General features: G+C 33.6%; 1 protein-coding gene across 1 annotated transcript in view; it reads right to left on the bottom strand.

Annotated features, from left to right (window-relative positions):
* LOC106457446 (Kv channel-interacting protein 1-like) overlaps positions 1–14,113 on the bottom strand; it is a 68,493-nt gene that overhangs the window by 45,498 nt on the left and 8,882 nt on the right. Inside the window, exon 2 of the mRNA XM_013916866.2 lies at positions 6,341–6,572. Within this exon, the coding sequence (XP_013772320.2) occupies positions 6,341–6,509 (169 nt within the window). The 5' untranslated portion in view covers positions 6,510–6,572. The remainder of the gene's footprint in view (positions 1–6,340; positions 6,573–14,113) is intronic.

Below are 14,113 nucleotides of genomic sequence, written 5' to 3' on the forward strand. Positions count from 1 at the left end.
TTTTCGCTAGCATGCGAAGATGAAAATTTTACAAGAGAACAATATGTCTAATATGCCCTCGCAATCTCAACTTCGAGCGCCTGGTTCTCAATTGTCGATGTTTATTATTTGTTCTTGTTCACTTTCTACTTTACTCTATTAGAATAAATTAGGATTTATCATTTCAACATCTGAAGGCTGGTAAAAGACTAATAACATAATATTAAAACAATTTTTTGTATTATTGATGTTTGATGAAACAGAAGACACAGTTAGATGTTGGTGGGTTTTTTTTTCAAGAAGATTGTTTTGTTTTTGCATTTCGCGCAAAGCTACACGAGGGCTATCTGCACTAGCCGTCCCTAATTTAGCAGTGTAATACTAGAGAGAAGACAGCTAGTCATCACCACTTACCGCCAACTCTTGGGCTACTCTTTTACCAACGTCACATTATAACGCCCCCACAGATGAAAGGGCGAGCATGTTTGGTGTGACGGGGATTCGAACCCGCGACCCGCAGATTGCGAGTCGAGCGCCCTAACCACCTAGGCCATGCCGAGCCATAAACATAAGGAAACCATATTTTAAACATTTTATATCAAATAAAAGTGTGTCAAAGATTTTCAACCAGTAGTTAAATAATAAATTATATTTGTCATTAGACATTAGTATTAGGCCTATTATACTAATCATTACTGACGTCTTATCACAAATTTAATTAACTATACTCATGCTTCTCCAGTTTAGAAAAGGCTTTCATACCATAATTGTAGTGAAATGTATATCGTTTTTGTCTCAATCTTAGTTTACTTTATATTAAATAGTCATTTTTTTACAACAACAACAGTTATATTGGATTCAGTTATTTATATCCCTGCATTTTGATTTATACTATTTTCATATTAAGATATGCAAGTTAATAATCATTTTGATTTATACTATTTTCATATTAAGATATGCAAGTTAATAATCATTTTTATTTTTGTTTTCACCATTAAAAGTACCCGTAAATGACAAAACTATTTTTTTCACGTATCCTTTTCTTTCTTTTTTTTTGAAATAATGTATTAGGTTTCGTATTTTATATTTAGTACCAAAATCAGGTCACAAAAACACTTCATTTTATCAATGCTTAAGTTAAACTCTTGTTCTGCTGCTAACCGCGCAAAAGCACGTGAGGCGCCAGGAATTATACCTATTAGGGGACTCGAAAATCACCTGTGTCGTGGCGCTGTTGGATAATCGTGAATTGGCCATTTCATTTAAAGATGCTGTACTGTGGCAATGATGAAAAATATTACTGCTACACAAAGCTGTGTAGTGTACCTTCTAGCGTGACTATGATACTTGCGAACAGTCGTTCAATGCTAGTTTTTATGAACCTGCCATTTTAGGATTGTACAGATACTGGAAAAGTCCTTCCTCAAGAATACCAAGTTATATGTGTATTATCAGTAGTAAGAAATAGGTTTGTTTGAGAAGTACTGTTTTCCATATGTTAACATTCTAAAGGTTTATGTGATAAACCATGTTGTCAATATAAAGTGCTCGATGAGGGTATTATAATTAAGATACACATATAATGTTATTTTAACGCGTTTAAACTAGAAAAGACAAGAATAACTGAAATAGCACAACCCCTATGGTTAAGTGTTATAGCAGATATATACAACAATAATTTAACTGGAAATTATCTATGGAAATGGTGCTAATTGTGTTCTAAACTATTAAAATTGACAATGTCAGTTTGTGGAAGTCAATGAATAAATAAAAACAGAAATAAACCTGAAATTGATGGTGAGCGAAAAATTTTACAACTGACGTTAACGTTATAAGACCCATTATTTAGAAAACTTTCAACATTTCACATATACACAGAGCTTTATTTTTTTGTAGTGTTTTCCTATATAGTTCCCTTTAATCTGACAAAATTTTATTTTTAAACATTTAAAAATGAGAAACTCATAAGATTTTGTACAAGAGATGGCACATAAAACGAGCAACAATTGTAGATTAATTTTACGTTAGTGTTACTATCAGTTTCACGTAGTTAGATCTTTCAAATGTATGCACTTGCAACAGAACTAGCTATGTTCCGTTTTATTTTAATGATAGTTTTTAACGGAGGCTCCAAAGTTCAACAAATCTTAGTACTTGTTTATTTGTTTGCTTGTAATTAAGCACATAGCTACACAAAGGGCTGTATGTGCTCTGCCCACCATGAGTATCGAAACCCGGTTTCCAGCGTTGTAAGTCCGCAGACATGTCGCTGTGCCATTGGAGGGCGTGTTATTACTACATGCAAGCAATTTGTCACAGCAAAAGAGGCCTTCGTGCGATGTTTCTTAAGTCATAGTTAAAAGAAGACTTCAAAAATTTAGCATTAGGACTTAAAACAGAGTTTCCATGTTTTAGCAGTCTTTACCCGAGAAAATATAAATATAAACCTATACTTGCTGGGCATCAAAGAATTATAATATGAATCATTAATCAGATTATTTGACTGTGAAATGTACCGCGAGTGCCAACAACATAAATGTCAGCCATCTTTGCACAAGTATTACTTTTTTTACAAGCTTTTGATTAGTCCTTTACCAAACATTTTAGCGTTTTTTTTAACCGTACTAAGAGGAATGAAAATTAATGAAGAATAATCATTCGCATAAACATAGCTGTCTTTATTGCATGTGCTTTAAATAAGTTTAAATATTCTAAAACTGATTTTTTCCAGTAAGGACTAGAAATACTATGGTTACTTTTAGCTAGCCTTTGCAATAACCTATGAGTTGTCGAAAGTTTGGTAACGAAATCTGGCACATTTCTCTTTTAGTACAAGAAAAAAAAACTACGTTTCCTGCCAAAAAGAAAGAAGGAAACTAAAACTCTTACACCTTTAAAATCAAGTAAATTAGTAACTTGCTCTACTCATAGTCCTATTTAATGTCTTCTAATAATACAGTATTTGTTTGTTAACCAACCGTCTTTTATGAAGAACATATAGTACAAACTGCGTGTTCACAAACGTGTCGTAGTCTTACACCTAGTTAATACTTTTGCTACATCAATATTTAATTTAGAATCAAATTGTAGGAAAAAACGGATAAAAGTTTGTTAGGGCAGACAAAGAATTCCTCCTGAAGCTGTCGGATTAACATGCGTTTATAAGGTTTTATTTGGAAACAAAATGACTTTTTAAAAAATTTTTAGCCTTAAGAAAAAATATACTTCGGTATATGAAAGATGGAACTATGTGATGTTTGTGCAAAAATGCGTCTGATGTTTTCAGACAAGTGGCTTTTTCGGTTTGTTTTGAATTTCGCGCAAAACTACACGGGGGTTATCTGCTCTAACCTTCCTTAAATTAGCAGTGAAAAACCAGAGGGAAAGCAGCTAGTCACCACAACTCACCACCAACTCTTGGGCTACTATTTTACCAACGAATAGTGAGATTCACCGTCACATTATAATGTCCCCACGGCTGAAAGGGCGAGCATGCTTGATGGAATTCGAACCCGCGACCTGCATATTACGTATCGAGCGCCCTAATCATCCGGCCATGCTAGGCCTATTTTCCAGACAAAAGAAGTCCTTAACAGGCAACGAGAAAAATGCTATAAAAAAGTTCAAATCCTCCCATAGATCTGAAAGGGGAAGGATAAGGATAAGCTTTTTGCTCTGTCGTTGCGCAATTTTAGTCTGTATAAATTTTATCTTATTTTTTAAAAATAAATATACTTCCTGTAATAAAACTTGTTTTATCTTAGTCAGTAAATCTTACCATATAATGCACGTGGATTAGGAATTTCAAATTACCTACTGTGCCTGGTAGTAATTATTATTACAGTTTGTTTGTTTGTTTGAAGTTAAGCACAAAGCTACACAATGGGCTATCTGTGCTCTGCCCACCACGGGTATCGAAACCCGGTTTCTAGCGTTGTAAGTCCGCAGACATACCGCTGTGCCACTGGGGGGCTATTATTACAGACACTGCTTATGAGCTAATCTTCCGATATTATACTCCTTTGCTTTTACACATTCTGGAGACACATGCAACGAGCTTCAATTGGCTTATTAATAATAACATTCAAAATGCAACGTTGAAATCGATTTCACTTCGGATCTGTGCCTTTAAAAACTTATCTAATTTAAAGCTACATATGCGCTAGGCTACAACGGCAGTCATGTTCAGGAAAACGATCGTTATTCTTAAAACTTAAAATATCATCATTACCTACAAAATATTATATTTTGTTTTTTTAGGCTTAGCTACAATAAAAGTTTAAGATAATATGGTAACAGTAAATGTAGAAATATATCACTAGAACTTGTTTTGCCTTTCAAAAATGTTTTATTATATATAGTATTCAACGTTGGAGATAGTATTAGAAATTTATGGAATATATATTTTCTTGTATGTTAGTATCATACATTACCAGCGTGATTGTTGGTTTATTATTCTTTATATCTGTCTATATGCAGGCTCCACCACTTTTCAGTTATAAAATCTAGGTATTCTATACATTATAAACATATAAGTGCCTCGTGGTTTAATTCGCAATTTCATGTATTTTATTTGTAAACAGTATATACACATATATATAATATAGAACGTATTACTTCTGTGTACACTTAAACGAAACCAGTTTTCAGTTTAAAAAAATAAAGTTTCTTCTGTGTGCTCAACAGATTAGTGGCTTGGAAAATAGACTTTACTCAGTTTTTTTTTCAATTCTTGCACCACGTAATTGTCAAAATCAGATTGTCTAATCCCAGTCTTTCTCATTTTCCAAAGTATCTTAATTCGAATTTTCGCGCAAAGCTACACGAGGGTTATCTGCGCTGGCTGTCCCTAATTTAGCAATGAAAGACTAGAAATAAGGCAGCTAGTCGTGACTACCCACCGCCAACTCTTAGGCTACTCTCTAACTAACGAATAGTGGGATTGACCGTCACATTATAACTCCCTCGGGGGAAAGGGTGAGCATGTTTGGTGGGACGGGGATTCGAACCCGCGACCCTTAGATTACGAGTATCTAGACTAAGCAGCCAATCTTATAGAAGTGTAATGGACAGTTAGAACCAAATAGGCGTTGTTTTTTTTTCTTTTTCAAAGAAAAGGTTTGATATTCTTTCATTATGCCCTCGTTTGAGAAGTATCTTTGCCAGTTTTCAGGGGATGGATAAAAAGAAATCGTCGTTATATGAGTTAAAGCTAGGAGTTTTAATGTCAGAAATTTTATGTTTAACCTAATATTACATAACTACAACCTCAAAGTTCAAAAGTTAATAATGAAAAAAATAACAAAAGAAAAAAATCATGAGTTTTACTCTTTATCATGAAATCAACCTAAAAGTTCTTAGAGAAAGTTATATTGAAAAAGCAGTACTTTGAACACAAAAATTGAAAGTTTCATAATGTTTTCTACAGCTGCAAGAGGCTTCGAATGACTCCATTTTAAATGCGTTACACGTAACAGTAAGAGTCCTCAGGATGTACGAAAGGAAATGGATCAATAAGAATGCCTTGAAGAGTGAAGTTTCAAGATTAAATTAAGCTTGCTGAAATGTGGCGTGAATAATATGCAAAATATGTCTGTGATAATTCGAAAATTTTACAGCAGGGTTAAATTTTTCAAATACATCTTTTAGCAACATTCTCTGAAAAATGTTTGTTAAAAAAAAGAATTTTTCTACAAAACGTTCGCTTATAATTCATAAATAAATACTTTTATACCTTTTTTCCCCCCTAAAAACTATTGGTTTTAACCTTTATTATAAACACAGTTTAAAACTGTAGTGTCAAGATAAGCTTAAATATAATTTATCTCGCTTCTCTCTTTAGTTCGTATTTTTTCCGTTAGGTTTAAAACAAATTATTAAAACAAAGGCCGCCTGGAGGGTCACCTGTTTTAATCACTTTCACCCCATTACTGTAGGATGTTGTCTGTCAGTCAGTCAGTAGACAATAAAATGATGTCACATAAGAGACGCTTAACGTTGCGTTGCAATTTGCACTGTTGTGACGTCAGTAAAACGTGCGCATGCCATGAATCACGAGAAGAATTATGCACTCCGTAAGATACAACGCAGCATGACATATGAACTTCAAAAGCAAGAAATATTTATTACTCTTAATTTTGGTTGTATTTACTCTTGAAACAGAACACTTTCGAGAACCCTGCGAAAGTACATCTAGTATATATATAAACTCGGTGATAAAATGTGTCATTATGTTTTGGTCATCTGGAGTTATTCTAAGAGCCCATACAAAGTTACACTTTTTTTATTTATAAGTAGTTCGTATATCACTATATATGTATCATTTTGCAATATATCATTAAAAACATAGAAAAAAACTTACGAGTATTCCCGGCCCAGGCTCGACGAAAATACCGCAACAGTCGCTGGTATAAAGAAACAACAGAAAATACTGCCCCCATAGGGCACCAATCGTGAAGCTTATAGTTTTGGTTCAAGGGTACGATTGGATCGCTGGTTTCATCTTCATTGTTCTGTTGTTCTTCAGTCATCTAGTTACAGGTGTCTACTAAGAAGCGTTCTCACGTGCAATGATTGGACCAGATAACTGCAAACTGAAAGACATGGGTATATGTGTATCAATAATTCTTTCTTAAAGATGACGTTTGTTTTTTAAAGACAACATAGCTTTTAGGGTTATAAAACAGGTTAAATGAATCGATAATATATTGGTAAAGACTTTAAATGAATACATCTTATTATTGATGATTTGTTTGATTATTGTTTTATTTCATTTGTTTAATTATTGTTTGAAGTTAAGTAGAAAGCTACACAATGGGCTATCTGTGCTCTGTTTCAAGCGTTGTAAGTCCGCAGACATACCGCTGTGCCACTGGGGGCTTAAATGATGTGAAGTTATGCCAACAGTTATGTCCAGCATACAATTTTTATCACTTGATAATATGAATGATTAGTTAAACGATTAATATTATTTTGTTTTTTCTTACAGCGCTAGAATCCGGGTTTCGATATCCGTGGTAGGCAGAGCACAGATAGCCAACTGTGCAGCTTTGTGTCTAATTACAAACAAACAAACAAATTTACACAATTAAAAGTTTAATAAAGCCGTTAACGTCTTTCACTCAAAAACACTTTTTAAGTCTTCTAAATAACTCCTGAAGACGACGTCGTCTAAACGTGTAACACGTAACAAAGAAATAAATTATTTTAATTATTTATTTGATCGTAAACATTACACAAGTGTCGATCATTTGTATATAATCCACTAATATTTTGTATGCACTTTAAACATAGAACTAATATACCATAAGTTTATCAATATATGTTTAAAAAATGTTGTTTCAAGTGACATGTGCTTCTCCCAACAATTCAACTGAATTGTTTGGGTGTTGTTTGAATGCCTTAATTTTCATATAAGTCCAAACAGCCTTAATAATATTCATATAAGGACTTTACCAACGAATCAGTAATTGTCAGTATTCCATCGATTGGGACTTTACCAACCAATCAGTGATTGCTAGTGTCCCATCAGTCTCTTTGGGATTCTATAGATCATTTCACTGCATTTGTTGTATGATTGAGACTACTGTTTTATTGAAAGATGAATCTTTGCTCAATATATCTTATTCCTGAAGGAATGGCATGATGGGTAACAATGGTCTTGTACCTGTTAGTAGTGAGGATGCCATCATTTTCGTGTAGATCTTCAACATCATTGGCTAAGATACAGCCAACACTTATACTGGGCTCACAGTATGCTTCTCTATAGCTGTATGTCTGCCATCGAACACACTATTGTTGATTTCTGTTAAACAATTTTAATTTAAATTATTCTGTCCATTCTTCTTCAGCTTTAATCACCCACTGTTTGCAATCTACTGTAGTTCTTTGATTATATCTCTTAAGCAGTGGTTTTTGACCATCTGCACGTTCACCGAGGCCACTTCATGCTAATGTGTAGCATATTATTCTGGAGGTAACGTTTACACCTATACTTACAGCTAGGAAATTGGAAAAAGGAAAAAAAGTGTTGTATTGTCAGAAATGACGTAACAGTATACCTTGAGTTACTTAACATCACTTATAAAGAGTTTTGACTTTCTACGTCGATAGCTACTATTATCAACATTACTATTTTAACGTGTTTCCTCTTCAGAGTTCCATACATTACCAACTGAAGCATGAAATGTCGCCTCTATCTTTCGCAGTTTGATTTCTACTGATTCGTCATCTGACATTGCAATGACTAAAATAGATATGAAATTTCACCTTTCCATGAAACGTATAACATATATTCTTATTCAAATACAGTATAATGATGTAAGTAATGCAAGTAATATGAGTGTTGTTTTTAAAGGACTGTCGAAAGGTCGCAGAAATATACTAATTCTTTTACTCATGTAAATGTTACATATACCAAAGTCTAAATACCTATATCACGTAGGCTTTATAGTCTCCTACTATCCTTCTTTCCCGAGGAAGGGTGAGTGAGCTTCAAAGATGACACAGATACATGTACATATTAGTATGAGTTAGGGGTATATTTTATTATATATGTTATTGGGGATAGTAGGTGACGAATGCAATATTGGATTTTGGTATACTGCACATAGTTTTTGTCTTAATTTCGATGATAGATTACAATGTTCTTTGCCCTTGCCCTGTGCGGATTTGAATTATTTTTTTCTTAATTTTGTCTCTCATCACATAAGCTAGACAGCTTAGGCATGGTTTGTAGCATTTGTGAATAAAGTTTCGTTATACTTGTTCACATTTGTTTCTATTCCCTTTACTGATACTGTTCCATTTATTCTCTGTATAAAACTTCCAGAATCTGTTTTGCCGATTCTTTTAACCTTATCTGCTATATATCAGTGAGCCTGAATAGCTCAGAATTTCTGTTCTGGAAGCCATGTGTGCATTGATCTTAGCACTACTGGGAATAGTATGATGGGCTGTACTTTTATTGGCATGATGCTGATATGTGACATTGTCTGATTTGTTGGATGACAGCCAGTCACAGCATAAACTATAAGCACGTGACTGTAATCTGCTGTAGTTTATTTTCATACAATAAAGGAGGATCAATACCATAATATTTACATTCTACGTTCAGTATCATTATCTATTTCCATATTTATCTTCAGTACTGTACGTCATATAGTCAAAACAACACTTATACAAAAAAATTCCTTTCCAAACTGAATCTCTTTAAAAAAAACATTTCAACGGCAAACGACTAGCAAAAAATAAAGAACGAAACACCAGGTACGTGTTTAGAAGATAAACATCTAGTTGTTGTTAGGCAATCGATGAACGAAATACGTAATCTGTTTGATCTGTCTCGAACCACTGAATTCGATTTAACTTTTTCTGAGAAAACAACCGTGAATAAATTAGCAGAACAATCTTTGCTATATTACATGCGGGTAACATATTTTTCTGAATAAATGTTTCAATAAATCAAAGATACCTATGTATGTATGTTTAATGTTATTTCTACATCGGGATGATGTATCTGATTATGCTCTAAGTTACTTTAACAACATTCTTGCCATATGGTGATGCGTTTAGTTGATATTTAAGGCAATCAAAATGGCATGTTCAGCAACGCCTTATGACTAAAATTTCGTATTCAAATTTGATTTACGTTTATTTCGGAATTCTAAAAACTAAAACAGCACTAAGCGATAAAACTGACATAATTGGACTTACTAACAGGTGATTCTTGTATAAGTAATGGTATCATTCAAACAATAAAATGGTGTCTCTTTGAACACACATACACACACCCTGTGGCTGAGCGGTAACTCTGAAGATTTACAATGCTAAAAACCGAGTTTCGATAACCGTGATAGGCATAATACCGATAACTCATTATGTACAATAGTCTTTGAACAATATTCATGAACAATTGTATTTTTATCATTCGATGTATATGTTCATAGTGTTGATTCAAAACATATTTGCTTCTTATGCTATACTCTAAATTCTACAAAATATAAAGTGAAAACAAACAAGACTTTTCAAATGTTATATATACTTCTCTCTTGCAAAAAACGTCTGCATGCTAGCTGAAAATTTTTTGTATGAAACTTTCATTGGCAGTGAAACCTAGAAAATAGACCTTAATTTTCCACCAAAAATATAATATTTCCTATTTGTGGTAGAGAGTTAAAGTCTGCTTCGTTGATGGAGTGTGTTTATTGGTTAATTCACTTTTTGTAATAAATAATATGAATTTTAAACAACATTTGAATGTAGATTTGTAAACCTATTTCCCTCGGTTGTAATTAAGCACAAAGTTACACAATGGGCTACACGTGCTCTGCCCACCACGGGTATCGAAACCTGGTTTCTAGTGTTGTAAGTCCGAAGACATATCGCTGTGCCACTGGGGGACGATATTTATCTGCCCACCTCGGGTATCGAAACCCGGTTTCTAGTGTTGTAAATCCGAAGACATACCGCTGAGCCACTGGGGGACGATATTTATCTGCTCACCTCGGGTATCGAAACCCGGTTTCTAGTCTTGTAAGTCCGAAGACATACCGCTGTGCCACTAAGGGTGGGGCAATATTTATGCTGATACACAAGCGAATCACGTAGCTAAATCAAAGTAAGTGCTCACACATTTTTCACTATGAAATAAGAATTCTGTTCATATTGTTAAAGTGCGTAAACATTTAACAGACTTATTAAGAAAGTTTTATAACAGTACTTTTTAATTACATACACGCCAAAAACATTACTGGTAAAGCTTGTTTTGTAAGTTACGTCAATGGCTATATTCGAAATAACAAAGTATGGGAAATAACTCTATGGGATAAAAGCTTAAAATGCATTTAAGGACTCATATAGAAGTTCATGTGTACTATATTAGGTTTTCGTCTTCTTCTTTAGGCTAAGCCTAGAAAGAAATTACGTTATAGGTTAGTCAAGATGTTCGTTAGGGTTTTGGTTTGGTTTGTTTCTATTGAAATTCGCACAAAGCTAAACAAGGGCGTAACTGCACCTGCCGTCCCTAATTTAACAGTGGTAAACTAGAGTTAAGGCATCTAGTCAACAACCACCCACATCCAACTCTTGGGCTACTCTTTTACCAACGAATAGTGGGATTGACCGTTACATTATAAAGCCTCCACAGCTGAAAGGGCAAGCATGTTTGGTGTGACGGGAATTCGAACCCACGACTCCCAAGTTTACGAGTGGAGCGCCCTAACCAATAGGCCATGCCAGGCTGGCATTTTGGTGTAAATGTTTTGTTGCTTTTGCTTTCTAGGCTTAGCTACTATATTTATATAAGCATTGAAAACTAAAACTGACACATTGAAAAAACAAACTATTTATTAGAGGGCTAATTATAGAGGGCTAATAATTCTCTTGAATATTTTAACTACTAACCCTTGTCACAAAAGATGCCTTTATATAAACAAAATCTGAATTTTGATCTTAAAATGAATATTACACATACACACTAGTACTTTGACACGTGTGCAAGCAAACCCAGTCAAAAAAAAAAATTGATACGAATATTAGTTATTCAAAATTTTCTATTTATCCTAGTGCAGACCAAAATAACAAGGCAGCAACTGTACTTTTGATAAGTTTAAACATGAACAAAGCAATAGAACAGTGGGAAAGAGTGTAAAGGAACAATACAAGGATAGCTGTTGGCGGTAAATCCCTTGACGCCCGCTAATAAACAGTGTGGTCTAAACAAAGACACGTAATTAAGTCAGAATGTTCAATTACTTAACGTTAGGGCGGAGAGCAGCCTATGATAAACGAAAATAGCGTAAAGACTACCGGCTTAGAAACGTTTAGAGTAACCCCTCTTGTGGTTTGTAAGCTGAATATTAAACCTGACAGTATTACATTGCGAACGGTATAGATATATTCAATAAAAGAAGTGAACAAGAACACACGTTACTCAGTCTCAGGATGGAACCAAAGTCTTTTCCTAACTGGAAATACGTCATAGATCAAGGCGTTTCTCTTTTTCAGCTGAAGCTTCCTCGGTTGGTTAAAGAGAAATAAAATAGAATTCACGTTAGTTTTAAAATTGTTTTAAACAGAAATTACATGTGATAGAGGGCGCTCCATAAAGTTAAATTTTTTTGAATTGTTTGTAGTTAAGCGCAAAGTTTCACAATGAGCTATCTGTGCTTTACCCACCACGGGTATCGAAAACCTGTTTCTAGCGTTGTAAGTCCGCAGATATATCACTGGTGGGGGGGGGGGCATTCTCTAGAAAGATTAAATCAAAACTACAAAACAAATCTTAATCAAACAGAGTTAAAAATCTTGTTTGATAGTACTAGTCAGTCTGTTGACTTACATGCATGTTTTGTTGTCTCAGCAAACAAACTTTAATAAGGGGAGGAGGGCGAGGAAGATGCTTAGATATATGACAACAAGCATCCTCAGTCTCATTAGTGTTAGCAGATACGTAAGTTTGTAACAGTAGAGCATGTTTTACCATATTGTACTAAAAAAGCATTACCTTGTTTTTATTTAACTGGTCGTGAAGAAAGTGTTTGAAATTTTTCCAAATAGAAGGTTTCGTTTAATTGCAATTTTACCACTGTCTTTGCTCCTAATACGGTAGTAGTATTGTAAAAAAAAAACAATGAAATTTTGGACTTACGAAAATTTAACAACTGAAAACTGAAACTGGAATTCTAAAGATAAACAAATGAAAATTTGTAATATGATAATGGTTGGGTTCTAAAACTTCTTGATTACTTTGAGAATATTATGAAAATTGCCAGGAAAGAAACCTTAAAAGATAATATAGGCTTTGATGTTTATGAATAATATAGCTGCACTTTGTTAGCACTTTTTTACTTTTTGTAGCAGAAATACAGAAGCCTCTAAAGTGATAGCTATAGGTACGAAAACCTAACAGTGGCATTAACTTTAATTAAACAAGTTGGAAGACAGAACCAATAAAATATAACGCCTAAATACGAATAAGTTGTGTTTGATTAATAAAACTAAACGCTCGCATTTTCTCCAACCTCGTGAATCAGTTTTCTATTGTGAATTCTTCTTGTAACTTTATTATAACTGAACGGTTTATATTCACCAATAAGAGTTTATAATTTCTTATTATACAATAGTAGATATATTATTATTATTATTATTAACAAACGAATAAAGTAAGTTGAACCAAAAATAGTTATTTGTGTAAACTTGAAGTATTATTATTCTTAACTTCGTTTAATGCAAACTGGAATTTATTACGAAACATTTCTATAAAAGTAAATAAAATCACGACCTATATCTCAAGAATGTAACTTTATTAGCTCAATATTTCGCTATTACAGCTTCGTCAGGAGCTAACGATATCCTACAAGTTCACTAATTCTATAGGATATCGATAGCTCCTGACGAAGCTGTAAAAGCGAAATATTGAGCTAATAAAGCTACATTATGGAGATATAGGTCGTGATATTATTTTAACTTGAAGCATAATTTAACATAAAGTAACTGCTGATGTACTAAAAACTATACTAGCGTTCAATATTGATGTGATAAGAGTATATTAGTGTAATTACTAAGCCTTGGTTTGTTTGGCATTTTGCTGTTTAAGACACGTGTAAGTTAACTAAGTTTATTGTAATTCAATATAAAATTAAGACACGTGAAAATTAACCAATTTCGCCATGATTCAATCAAACTTAAGACACAATACTAAATTTCTCTATTCATGTTACTGCTTGTTTCAATTGCAGTAAAAAAAGGGGGGGACAAGCCTTCCTCAACTTTTTTACTTATTTAACTTACCCACTTTTATATCACACCTTTAAAGGGTCTATCTGTTTATTTACCTTGACTCTTTTTTTAATACCGCGTCTGAATATAGCTGCTCCCTTTATTCTAAATTGGCTGTTTTTCTACACGTAAAATGTTTTGATTAGATAGCACTACTTTTTGATTTGAGAAGTAATATCCCTAACTTCTACTGCTTAATATGTCTTAGTGTAAAGTTTTGTCTAGATACATAAGCTACTTTGTTATCAAGTGCTTTCTGTAGATGGAAACTAATTGTTTCTGTCCATTTAAGAGTCCTATTAGACAGACATTTCTCTCTATACTGCTTAATAGGTATTAGTGAGATGTAAAGTTT

Source organism: Limulus polyphemus, unplaced genomic scaffold, assembly GCF_000517525.1.
Source record: "Limulus polyphemus unplaced genomic scaffold, Limulus_polyphemus-2.1.2 Scaffold332, whole genome shotgun sequence".
NCBI lineage: Eukaryota > Metazoa > Arthropoda > Merostomata > Xiphosura > Limulidae > Limulus > Limulus polyphemus.